The following is a 13,408-nucleotide window of genomic DNA, read 5'->3' on the forward strand; positions in this document are numbered from 1 at the left end:
AGAATCTAGTGCAGGCAGCCAGGCAAAGAAACAAATACTGAAATTCAGTGCAATGGGGGCTATTATAGAAGCATGGACAAAGTATAGTGGGTCCTTAAAGCACTCACCCTGCAGGGAGGACAACTGTCCACAAATGACCAGAGTAATTTCAACTTGAGAAATGTGAATGAAGAAAATAAAACAGGTAACATGAAAGAAAATGGCTGGCGGGTCGGATGATCAGGGAAGAGAGGTCTGAAGCGACATTGAGCCCAGAGTAGGATAATGAGAAGAGCTTGGGCATGGAGCGAATATAAGGGAGCAGCAAATGCAAAGACCTGAAAGGTGGGAATGATGCTGATGGCGATGAGCACAGTGGTTGTAGGAGTAGAAAGAATGTCATGTGTCTGGAATATAATGAGGGGGGAATGGTGAGAGGTAAGCCAAGTTGAAATTATAGCATAAATTTAAAAAAATACATTTTCACATATATATATGTGTGTGTGTATATATATATATAACTCAATGTTATCTAAGAATATTCTTGGTTGTGAAAAATGATTTGTAAATGTTTTTAATGGCTGTATTTAAAAATCATCATATAAAAAAGAAGAAAGTTTCATTCAAAAAATCCTACGAGGTACACTCCTACAGAGACAGTCCCAGCTCAGTCTTTAAGAGAAGTCCGTGGGGAGAAGGGCAGAAAGCCATGGGAGTCAGGCTAGCTCCCTCCTGCAGGTGTCCTCATTGCCACTTCTGGGCTGCCGTGGTCAAGGCTCAAAGTGGCAAAAACTCCATTGATCAAACCCCAGGGACTGTTGCTATATTCCGTTTCCATCATAGAGTTTCTGAGCCCCCAAAACTTCTCCTTCTGGCCTCAACCCCTTCTTTGTATTGCCCATCTACTCTGACTGATGATTTGAGAAGAATTCTCAGATATCCCCTGGTACAGACCACCTCCTTTTGTAAGAAACAAGCAATGCTGACGAGTCCTCCTCCAGAAGGTAGCTCTCCTTTCTCCTCTCCTAGGCTTGCCTTTGGCTTCCGGCTTTTCTGTAAAGTCACAGGACTTTTCCGGCTTTTCTGTAAAGTCCACCAGCTTCTCTCTGCCAACATTTTAGTCTTTAGGGCTTGAGCTGCAGGGTCTGCGGAATTCCTGTCCATACTCATGTATCCACTTGTTGGCCACTGGGAGAGAATGGGGAAGAAGAGAACAGGCTCAACAGAGCAGACAACAAGTAGCAATGCTCACTCACAGGGTCACGAAAGGGTCACTTACATTCTGCACCCTAGGCAACTCACTTGCCTCACGCTAGTCCCAGCCCTGCAACAGTTTACAAGATGGTGCTTCTAGCAAGGAGAAACAGCAAAGGGGACATTGTCCCCTAGAAAAAATCTCTGACAGGTCCTGTCTCCTACAGACTAAATTTCAAAACTTGGGTACTAAGGTCACTCTGTCTTCATTCTACATATATAGCTCCTAAAAGTCTACCCTCCCCCTGGTGCAATGAGAAAAAAGCAGTGGCTTCTCTTGGCAATGTCCATCTCAGCATGAGTCTGTGATCGACTTCTTTTTCTGTCTTAAGAACTAAGTGCTTTTGGACACATATATGACATAAATACACCTGCTGGTTATTTATCTATTTCTCTTCTTTGACCATCTCCTCATGGGGAGGCACTAAATGGGACACATAGTGGCTTGATGGTTCTCTCCCTGGGTTAGAGGGCTGGGGCACAGGACCATTTTCCTCCTCAGCTGTGCTCAGAAATCAAGGCTTATCTGATCAGGTCAATAAACTTTCACTGACAACCTGCTCTGTGAGAGCTTCCCATTCTGTGGGGGGCAACTAAGCCAAATTTGATCATCTCAGTATTAAGTAGCACGTAATGAAGCTTCTGGAATGACAGGGCTATGCTATTTTCCATCCCTCTCCTATTTGACTTTACTCTGAACCCCTCCCCCATTCTCGTGCCCAGAAAGGCAGGCCTTACCCCACTTATCTCCCACCAGGACAGGACAACCAGCATGAAGTGTGTCACCATCCCCTTCACCACTCCTATGCAGATTCCACCAAAACAGTGCTGCATTCTGAAAACAAAAGAGCCCACCCCAGAGAGGGTCAGCCCAGAATTTTAGTCCTTCAGAAGTACATGACTATGACTAAGGACAAATGCATGCATACCATTAAACGAGAAAGCTATCCATGCAGATTGAGGGCAAAGCATGCATAACAGGGCACAAAATGGCATAAGTTGCCATTCTCCCATGAATGCATAATTTATTGAGGGCCTACTCTGCTCCAGGCCCTAAGGGTACAAAGATAAATCATATCCACTTCTGTTCTCAGGAGCCCGTCTTCTAGGAAGATAGACATAAAAACAGAGCAGGACAGGACAGTGTGGCAAGTGATAGGAGAAAGTTGAACACATGATGTCACTGGATCCCAGAGGAGAGGCCCTCAGCAAAAAACGCAAAATGGAATAAACTATTCCTTATACAATTAAGAACTTAATTCAGATGCTTTAGCATCCTCAGGCACTTACTAATAATACCCCCAGGAAGCAGGCTTTATCATACTCCCCACTTTACCAGCAAGGAAGTTGAGGCTTCGGGGCTTTAAGTAATGCAGCTAAGAAGGCACAAAGTCAAAACTCAAACCCAGGTATTTTGACAAATCCTGTATGTCCTTTTCCCCACTATGCACAACTCTCCCCCCCCCCCAACAATTGCTACAGACTTAGTTTAACCTTGACCATTAGAAGCAGTCAAAGCCCAAGGTAAGGAAGAGCCTTCCAGGAGGCACTGACAGCTTCTGCATTCCCAAGTCTAGAAGAGACAACAATCCCCTGAGAATTCCTAGATCCCTGCATTTACTTAGGCAATGTTTATGATGTGCCCGACCCTGTGCTAAGTGCTTCATAGGCACAGTTTCACTTCTATATCTTCATTTTATTCCTGAATTAGGTAAAGGCTTGATGGGTCTCAAACTGGGGGGAAATGAAACCTCTTTATCAGGCAGCCCTCCTCTGTGCCTCACTTGATCTCACAGCTCTGTTACTACCTGTTAACTTCTCTGTGAGCCCCTGGAGGACAAGGACCATGAGTTTTCCTCTCCCTCAGTGTTTTCAGACCTCAGTGTTTACTGAATGAATGCCTGAGGGGACCAGTTGTTCTAGAGGATCCAAGGGTCACTAAAAGAGAGTTCTTACCTTTGAGGAGTTCTATCGTAATAGAGAAGGCAGACACGTAATCATCTCCTTGTAATATAAGTAGTGATAAAATTTTGAAAATAGAAGCACAAGTGTGGTCACCTAAACTGAGGAATTATCTTTGATTTTGAGAATCAGGTGGAAAATATCTTTGTATCCTTCCTCCCAGGAAGAAGCGTGCAAGCACAAACAGCACGGAAGCTCAGGTGTTAGTTCTGCGCTCTTACTACCACCATATGCAGGGACCAGACCCCCACTCACCTTGACCACAGGCACGCTAAAGTTGGCATAGATGAAGGCAGTGGCTCCTCCAGCTTCCACGGAGCTCAGCTACAATGCCAAAGAGCCAGCATTGAAATAGCCCCTGACTATCCAACCCTGCCCTACTTGACATCTAATCTCATTTCTGCATAGAATCCTACCTGTGGTCCCCTATCTAGTTCTGGGAGAAATACTTGTTGAAAGATGATCACTCAATTTAGGAATTAAGGGAGCCTACTCCATGGATCAGTGTTTGCCTGTAGGGCCACAAGAGGACAGCCTCTAGGAACTCCCCCTTTCTTTATCCTTCCAGCTAATATCCTTATTGAGGGCTACAGTAGGTCAATTTGAAGTTTGAGACCCTCTGGAAGAAATCCAGTTTATATCAAAACCCAAGACACACACACCTTCCTCAAGTAGAAGTTTCATAAGACATTCTTACAACATGAGATACCCTTTATTTTCCATATTATTTTATTCTATTCTAGTTCAGATTTCTTAAATGCAGGCCACATCCACTAAATTAATTTCACAGCCCACTAATGGATCATGTCTGTGGCTTACAGAGCACTGTTTATATTACAATTAGTTTTCAAAGTTGGTCTTGTAGGAACCACGGATTGTAGCTTTGGCATGTTTCCCAGGCCAGTCATCCCACTCTAGGTAACCTCAGCTAAGGAGTTTCACCACTGGTACATTCTAGAATTATAGATATGTTCTCTTACTATGAAGGTTTTTTTCTGATTTTCAAAGAAATATATTAAAAAATAAAAATATGGGAAAATACAAATATTGCTCATCATACCGAGAAAAAAGGCATTGTTGTAATTTACATACTAATAACGGGCATTTATTCAGCACTGCCTATATGCTAGACATTCTACTAAGTCCTTAGAGGTATATTATCTTACTTATTCATCACAACAGTCCTTTAAGTTAGAATCGTCACTGTTACAATTCACATTTTACAGAGAGAAAACTGAGTCTTGGGAGAGATTAAGTACTTAACAAAAGGTCACATCACTCTTCTGTGACTGAGCCCGATTTGAACTGAGCCTATGCTAACTAGAGTCCCTGCTCACAATCTTTATGCTGTACCCTTGAACATTCAGGTTATTTCCAAATGTTTGCTATTATAAGTAACTCTTAGTGAGTAAAATCTTTTTTTTTCCTTCATTTTAACTGTTCTCATAAGAAAGAGTCTGGACCATCAGTATTACTGAGTCAAGAATGTATGCATACTTTGAATACTTTTGATACATAATGCTAAATTATTTTCTCACCAGCAGTGCAGCATGACAGAGCCAGTCTTTTCTCACCCTTTCTATCAGAACGTTTGTGGATCCCACCACATTCACGTGGTAGGAGTTAGGAAATTGACAGCTGGTAGAGGAAGCTGAACTGAAGGCAGTGGTGATATTTTGCATTTCATGGCTTCCTCTGTAGCCACTTGGGAAGGTTGATGAGAGCAACAGTTTGCTCCTTGTGTTCAGGTAACTAAAGGGGACGATTCCATTCTAACTACTGTTGTCAGCAACTATGGGTGTAAGCAAGATATGCAGTGGGAGCCTAAACTTTCCTGTGTTCCTTTACCTGTGGTTTTGCAGTGTGGCAGGAAGGAATGACTTATCAAACAAATTAAAAAGAGAACCGGACCTGTGTGCTATGAAGCCCCTCCCCTGGGCAGGATTGTGAGATCAGTGGAGTGGAAGTAAACCTTTCACTTTTTTGTACTGGAGCTGATCTTATCTCCAATTTGAACAAAAAATTACTACCCTGATTTCAGCTCAGTCCTCTGCCCATCTTATAGATTATTTTCTCCCTACAGTATTACTCTTAGATTCTCCAAAAAACTTAATGTTTGCCGTTAGAAATGTTTGTTAACGGTCTTTACCTCAACCTGAAGATGAAAGAACTGGGATAAACTAGCACTTCCTAGGCCTCTCGATGCCAATGGCCCTTTAAGGAGTCCTATACCTGCTGGTGGGATGCAATGATCAAAACTTAGTGGATAAAACTTTACAGCGTGATGTCCCTTTATATTATCTCATCAGATTCTCATGACAACCCAATGAAGAGGTGCAGGACAAGAAAACAAGCTCAAAGAATTGAAGTGTTTTGTGCTGGAGCTGCATATTAAGTGACAGAACCAGAATTAGGCCAACTAACCCTAAGTGTATTCCATTCCACTATCACAAATGCTTGTACGCAAATGTACACGCACACATGTGTGTATACTCACCTCCGTCCACATACACACACTTACATTTGCCATTTAAAATTGCAGGGCTCTTGCATCCATGCTACCCTTACCATAGGCTACCAACTGGTTACCAACTGGGCCTTGGTAACCAGGGAACCAGTGGTAGGAGGTATTAGGGAGGTAAAGAAAAGAAAGATACTGGCCCGTAGATGTCCTTTTCTTTGCCTGATACCAATATTCTTCACTGCCTGTGACTTCCCATGCTGTCTTGAGTCATCAGAGATGCAACCAGCTGCTGATATAGGACATGCCCCCTGCCTGGAGAGCTGACATCCCTCTCTGCCTGATCAGAACATCCAGAATGACCACCTGAGGCCAGATACCACTGGAAGTGGCAGCCTTCTGGTTCTGCAGAAAGTATAAAACCGAGTCACGGGAAGAACTACAATGGAATCACCAGCATTACAGACCATAAAGCATGGCCTCTGGTTGTCCTTTCTTGGCTGCATTGTAGAGACAACACAGCACTGAGGAAGGAAGGAATGCTATTCCCATACTGAGAAAAGAGGGTGGGGGTGTGCTACTCTAATAAACCTGAAAGCAGGACTTCATCTTTGGGTGTTACGTAGAGCCCGTCTATTAACAAGTTTATCCCTTCAGTTAACAGTCACACATACACCTCTTAAAATTTAAGTGACAGACGACTGAAATTATGACTGGCCCATAAAGATGAAGTAAACCTGTGTGATCTGCAGGGAAGTGGGTAGGGGAGATAATAGCAACTAGGTTCAATTCCTAGGATCAGGTCAGAAATTAGGAGAGGAGGCCAGTTTATTTGTTAAGGGGGTATAATGCAAATTTTATGGGGAGATAGGAGAGAGAATTTTCACTACACTAAGACAGCAACACTTACTGAATTTCTCCGTAGACATCCCTGTTTTCCCTCCTGTAATCTTAGCACTCTCCTTTATGCGACCTCAAAGAGAGAGACTCACATCCCCTTCCTGTGTTGGTCAGGCCCTAGGATCTCCAGGCCTCAGTGTAACCCTACTTCCCATCCTAATCACTGCCTATGACAAGGTCATATTTAAGTCTATGCACTGTAAGCTCTTTGAGAGCAGGAACTCTGACTTCTATTTATCTCCTATAGTGCCTAATAAAAATGCTATATGAAAGTCACAAAAGTCTCAGAGATTTTTGTGCTGTATCAGGTAAAATCAATGTCTGCTATTGCTTTTGAAAACCATAAAATAAAAGTAGCATATTCATTAAATAAGAAGCCCTAGTCATCCAAAGCAAGACTCACATAGATCATAAATGTTGCAACTCGGTTCCCAGACTTCATTCTGTACAGGGGGCTGGTTGGTGACTGAGACAAAAGTAGAACATATCATTATTTTATGCAGATGGCACCACAGTGACAGTCAGGATTCCAACATAATACAGGGAGAAAAATGGGGAGGTCACAGATGGGAGAAGCCTTGAGCCATACCCTTGCTGGCAGGTGTTCACTTACCTTTTTTTCCTTTTACTAATTTATTAGATACTCATTTAAGTGAATTATATACAGTTGATCCTTGAATAATATGGGTTTAAATAATATGGGTTTAATAATATGGGTTTAAACTGTGCAGGTCCACTTGCAGGTTTTTTTTTTCCAATGAGTACTGTAAATGTGTTCTCCTTATGATTTTCTTAGTAACATTTTCTTTTACATAGCTTACCTTACTGTAAGATTACCATATATTAAACATATACAAAATGTGTTAATCAACACATGTTTGTTATTGATAAGGGTTTTAGTCAACAGTAGGCTATCAGTAGTTAAATTCTGGGGAGTCAAAAATTATATATAAATTCTTGACTGTGCAAGGGGTCGGCTCATGTTGTTCAAGGGTCAACTATACCAATCAAACAGAATTGTTTGACAGGGGCGCCTGGGTGGCTCACAGGGTTAAGCCTCTGCCTTCAGCTCAGGTCATGATCTCAGGGTCCTGGGATGGAGCACCACATCGGGCTCTCTGCTCGGCGGGGAGCCTGCTTCCCCCTCTCTCTGCCTGCCTGCTTGTGATCTCTCACTCTCTCTCTGTCAAATAAATAAATAAAATCTTTAGGAAAAAAAAAAATTGTTTGTCAGTTGTGAAAGTACTATAGAAGGTTAACTTCATGTTCAGTGAAATAAAGGAATTAGTAGATACAGTATTACAGATACTTATTCTATAGGAAGACTAAGTCGTAAGACTGGAGTTCCCAATTATTTGGTAAAGAAACACACTCTTCTTTCATAGAACAGTTTAACTGAGATATAATTTACATATAAAATTCACCTACTGTAAGAGTATTTTTTAGGGAGTTTTAGTAAATTTCAATAGTTGTGCAGCCCTCCCACAATGCAATTTTAGAACACTTGCCTCAGCTTAAAAAGTTCCCCCATGTCAGTTTGGAGTCAGTCCTCATCCTACCCTCAACCCCACGCAATCAGTGATGTCCTTTCTATGTCTTGCCTTTTCTAGAAATTTCATATAAACAGAATCATAAAATATGTAGTCTTTTTTTGTTTGGCTTCTTTCCCTTAGCATAGAGTTTTTATGGTTCATCTGTATTGTTGGATGTATCAACAGTAGTTCATTCCTTTTTATTGCTGAGTAGTATTCCATTCTGTAAATATAGAAAAATTTGTTTATCCATTCATCTGTTGATGAGCACTTGGTTTGTTTATAATTCTTTACTATTACCAATAAATCTGTTATAAACATTCTTGTACAAGTGTTTGTATGGACATATATTTCCTTTTCTCTCTTTTTTTTAATAAAGAGTTTATTTATTTATTTGACAGACAAAGATCACAAGTAGGCAGAGAGGCAGGCAGAGAGTTAGAGGGAAGCAGGCTACCCACTGAGCAGAGAGCCCGATGTGGGGCTCGATCCCAGGACCCTGAGATCATGACCTGAGCCAAGGGCAGAGGCTTAACCCACTGAGCCACCCAGGCGCCCCTATTTCCTTTTCCCTTGGGTAAAATACTTAGGAGTGGAATGACTGCATTATATGTAGGTGTATGTTAACTTTTTAAGAAACTGCCAAACTGGAGCACCTGGGTGGCTCAGTTGCTTACACATCTTCCTTCAGCTCAGGTCATGATCCCAGGTCCTGAGATGGAGCCCTGTTTTGTCAGGCTCCCTGCTCAGCAGGGAGTCTTCTTTTCCCTCTCCTTCTGGCCCTTCATCCTGCTCATAGTCTCTATCTCTCAAATAAATAAAATCTTTTAAAAAAATACCTGTCAAACTATTTTTCAGAGTGCCTGTACCATTTCACATTCCCATCAGCAATGTATGATGTATGATGTATCAGCAATGTATGAAAGTTCAATTTCCTCCACATCTCCACCAACACTTGACATGATCTTTATTTAACCACTGTAATAGAAATGTGGTGCCATCTCATTGTGGTTTTAATTTCTATTTCCCTAATGACATTGAGCATATTTTCACATACTTATTAGCCATTCATTTATCTTACTTCATTATTACAAATATTAACTCAAATAATCCCATTTTAAAAAACTGAGTCATGGGATTCCTAGCTGGTTCAGCTAATAAAGTACATAACTCTTGATCTCAGGTTTGTGAGTTCGAGCCCCATGTTGGTTGTAGAGCCCAGATAAATAGATAGATAGATAGGTTAGGTAGATACATAAAAATTGAGTTGTCTTTTTTTTTTTTTTTAAAGATTTTATTTATTTATTTGACAGAAATCACAAGAGAGGCAGGCAGAGAGAGAGGAAGGGAAGCAGGCTCTCCACTGAGCGGAGAGCCCGATGTGGGACTCGATCCCAGGACCCTGAGATCATGACCTGAGCTGAAGGCAGCGGCTTAACCCACTGAGCCACCCAGGCGCCCTTGAGTTGTCTTTTTTAAAAAGATTTTATTTATTTATTTGAAGGAGAGAGAGGGAGAGAGTATGGGGTTAGGGCAGAGGGAGTGGAAGAAGTAGACACCCTGCTGAGCATGGAGCCTGACAAAGCAGAGCTCCATCCCAGGACCCTGAGATCATAACCTGAGCCAAAGGCAGACACTTAACCCACTGAGCCACCCAGGCACCCCTGAATTGTCTTATTATTGAATTTTAAGTTCTTTATATATTTTGGATACAAGTCCCTTATCAGATACAGGATTTGTAAATGTTTTCTTCTAGTTAGTGGATTCTCTTTTCATTTCTTTTTTTAAAGTTTTATTTATTTATTTATTTATTTATTTATTTATTTGACAGAGAGAGATCACAAGTAGACAGAGAGGCAGGCAGAGAGAGAGAGGGAAGCAGGCTCGCCGCTGAGCAGAGAGCCCGATGCGGGACTCGATCCCAGGACCCTGAGATCATGAGCTGAGCCGAAGACAGCGGTTTAACCCACTGAGCCACCCAGGCGCCCCTCTCTTTTCATTTCTTAATGGTGTTTTTGAAAGGCAACTGATTTTAGGGACACCTGGGTGACTAAGTTGGTTAGTGGCTGCTTTCTGCTCAGATCATGATCCCAGGGTTCTGGGATCAAGTCCTGCATCAGACTCCTTGCTCAGCCTCTCCCTCTGCCTGCTGCTCCCCATGCTTGTGCGCTCTCTCTCTCTCTCTCTCTCTGAAAAACACAAGCAGGGGGAGTGGGAGAGGGAGAAGCAGGCTTCCCGCCGAGCAGGGAGCCCAATATAGGGCTCGATCCCAGGACCCTGGGATCATTGACCTGAGCCGAAGGCAGATGCTTAATGACTGAGGCACCCAGGTGCCCCAAATAAATAGAATCTTTTAAAAAAGAAAAGAAAATGATTTTAATTTTGATGAGGTCCAATTTATCACTTTTTATTTTTCTTTTATGGATCATGCTTTATTAACTTTTGCATATGGTATGAGGTAAGGGTCTAAAGTTGTTGTTATTGTTGTTATTATGCAAGTAGATATCCAATTGTCTCAGCCATTTGTTGAAAAGTTTATCTTCTCCTCACTGAATTTCCTCGGCACCTTTGTCAAAAATCAATCGACCATAAATGTGTGGGTTTATTTCTGGACTTTGTTCTGTTCCACTGACCTATGTATCTATCCTTATAGCAATACCACATGGCCCTGATTACTGTAGATCTATATTACATTTTGAAATCAAGTAGAGTGTGTCCTCCAACTTTGTTGTTTTTCAAAATTTTGGCTGTCCTGGGTCCTTTGCATTTCCGTATTCATTTTAGGATCAGCTTATTAATTTCTATAAAAATAAGCCTCGGATAATTTTGATAAAGTTTGGGTTGAATCTACAGATCAATTCTGGGGAGACCTTTAAATCCTCAAAAATTATTTGCTAAGCACATATCAGTAAAGATGGGCAGTTGAGATGATGAGAAAAAGAAAGTGACTGGAAGAAGGACAATCTTCACTGGGAAGTCCCTGGGTGAAGTGAGACAGAAGACTTCATGACAGGCCACATTCTTCTTCCCACTAGCAAATTTTAGAAAGGGGGGCTGGTGGCCCAAAAGGAAATGAGTCAGCAGCAATCAGCTTGAAACCAAGGTTTTCAGACCTTCCTGGAACAAAAGCCTTTGTTCTAAGATTTCACTTGCTATTCCCTGAGAGCATTATAAGGGCTCTGCCTTAGAGAAATAAATAATACCCTGGTTCCCGACCACAGGAGATTGATCACGGACCCCATAGTTACCGTAGCATGATCAAAGTGAGGTTCATAGTGACCGCCAATTCCATAATTCACCACCTGGAGATACTCTGCATAGGGAGGCTGGACATCAAGTCCCGTGAGGGCACCAATGCGATGGTCAAGGGTCACCAGCAGGGGGTCAACGGTGTCCTTCAGCCAGGCACTAAAATACACCACAGGTTGTAGCATCAATGATTTGATGCCAGAAATGTCTATGTCTGTGAATGAATGAGTTGTATCAACTGCCGGAAAGAAAGATGGAAGGAAGGAAGAAGGCAGGCTGAAGAAACAGCATAAGCACAGACATGGAGGTATAACAATATTCAGTCTGTGCAAGTGTGGGAGCATTTTGTCTGTGAAAGAAGTAATAGGAGACAAGGCTGGAAAAGTACGTTCAGGACATAATGTAAAAAGCTGAGGATGCCATGGTCATAAAACTGGTCTTTGCGGGTGGTAGATAGTAAGTGAAGGTTCATGGGCAGGAAAGTGATTTCGTGACAAGTTCACTGGTGACCTCTGAAGGATCAGTTCCAGTGAAGTTGTGAAAACAGAACCAAAATTCAAAGGGATACAGAGTGATGGCAGGGAAAAAAGAGGAGGCAGTGGGGGTCTCAGGTTCTTCACCTGAAAAGTAAAAAGAATACCACCTACTCCCTTAAAAGCAATGAATCTAGGGGCGCCTGGGTGACTCAGTGGGTTAAAGCCTCTGCCTTCGGCTCAGGCCCTGCATGGGGCTCTGCTGAGCAGAGAGCCTGCTTCCCTTGCTCTCTCTCTGCCTGCCTCTCTGCTTAATTGTGATCTCTGTCTGTCAAATAAATAAACAATCTTTTTTTTTAAAAAAAGGCAATGAATCTAAGCAGAAGGTCAGATTTTCTCTGGACCTTCCTATAATTCCTAGTATACAAGGTCACTAAATGTACCAGACCAAAGAAGTTTAAGGTTAAGCCAAATGATTCTGAATCAAAGCTTTCATTATTCACCTCACTTCCCAGAAAACAAAACTATCCACTCATTCTCAGGTCTGGCCTCTCCCCAAAGATGCTGTTGTCACTGTCTCCCATGGCTCTGATGGGGACTCATCCTCTTACTGATCATAAGTACTGTCTTTATAATACAAATCAGGGACTGTAGGGGGGTGGGGGCAGGAGCTAAGCAGAGAGAATAAAGCTGGGCTCTTACAGCTGAATCTGCCTCTAGAAGCCATCAGGTCCAGAGATTCCAGCCCCCCTTCTTGCCTGAATGTTGGCAAGTCATGCTTTGAATATGAGTCAGGAGGCAGGAATGGAACCTTATAAAGTCAAATTCCAAATGGGAATAGAACTGAATTCTCTGGAAAAGCAATCCTGGTGAGGAGAACATCTACACACCTAATTCTGGATCCCAGCATAGAAGCTTTGTCAAGTCTTTCCCTAAGGGCCTCCTCGTTAAGTCCTCAGATCCTGTAACAACCTGTGAAACAGACGTGGGTAAGGGGAGTGGAAATTTCTTCCTCTCAACAAGAATGTCCAGACATAAACACGAACTATGGGTTCTCTAGCAGCATCTCTGAATGGCTGTTGCTGACCTTCGGTCAGCTGTGCCACAGGCCCAAGGGCAGGCAACAAGTATGACCAGAGTCCCTGTCAAGGAAGGACCCCTCTTACCTTTTGCTGATGCGGTACTCCACTGGCAACTGCTTTTCCCCTGACGCCACCACAGATCTCTGTAGCTGAAGTGGAGGCCGTAAGAGAAAGTACAAGTCATGATGTGAAGGGAAGGACTCCATTATTTCCACAGACATGCCCCTCTCTTCAAAGTAAATCTAACAATCGCCAGTTCCTCCCTGATTTAAAATATTTTGCACATGCTACTAATTTAGTGCTAGCTATTGATCTCAAAAACAAAAGCTAGTAAGTGACCAAAAAATCTGACTTGAAAATAACCTCCGACGACGTGGATGGAACTAGAGCGTATCATGCTTAGTGAAATAAGTCAATCGGAGAAAGACAACTATCATATGATCTCCCTGATATGAGGACATGGAGAAGCAACATGGGGGGTTAGGGGGATAGGAGAAGAATAAATGAAACAAGACG

General features: G+C 42.4%; 1 protein-coding gene across 6 annotated transcripts in view; it reads right to left on the minus strand.

Moving 5' to 3' along the window:
• Positions 1-537: 537 nt before the first annotated feature.
• The window catches only part of P4HA3 (prolyl 4-hydroxylase subunit alpha 3), a 38,776-nt gene continuing 25,905 nt past the window's right edge, over positions 538-13,408 (minus strand). For 2 of the 6 annotated variants that reach the window (XM_046015241.1, XM_046015245.1), the window contains 6 exons: positions 12,977-13,041; positions 11,337-11,496; positions 6,960-7,022; positions 3,451-3,519; positions 1,972-2,068; positions 538-1,167 (listed from right to left, as the gene is read on the minus strand). In XM_046015241.1, coding sequence (XP_045871197.1) covers positions 1,097-1,167; positions 1,972-2,068; positions 3,451-3,519; positions 6,960-7,022; positions 11,337-11,496; positions 12,977-13,041 — 525 coding nt within the window. In that variant the 3' untranslated portion in view covers positions 538-1,096. Of the gene's footprint in view, positions 1,168-1,971; positions 2,069-2,162; positions 3,520-6,959; positions 7,023-11,336; positions 11,497-12,976; positions 13,042-13,408 lie in introns of those variants that run through there. The other 4 variants (XM_046015246.1, XM_046015243.1, XR_006819966.1 and 1 more) reach the window with 4 other exon arrangements.

The sequence above is a fragment of the Meles meles genome, chromosome 8 (genome assembly GCF_922984935.1).
Source record: "Meles meles chromosome 8, mMelMel3.1 paternal haplotype, whole genome shotgun sequence".
Taxonomy (NCBI): Eukaryota; Metazoa; Chordata; class Mammalia; order Carnivora; family Mustelidae; genus Meles; species Meles meles.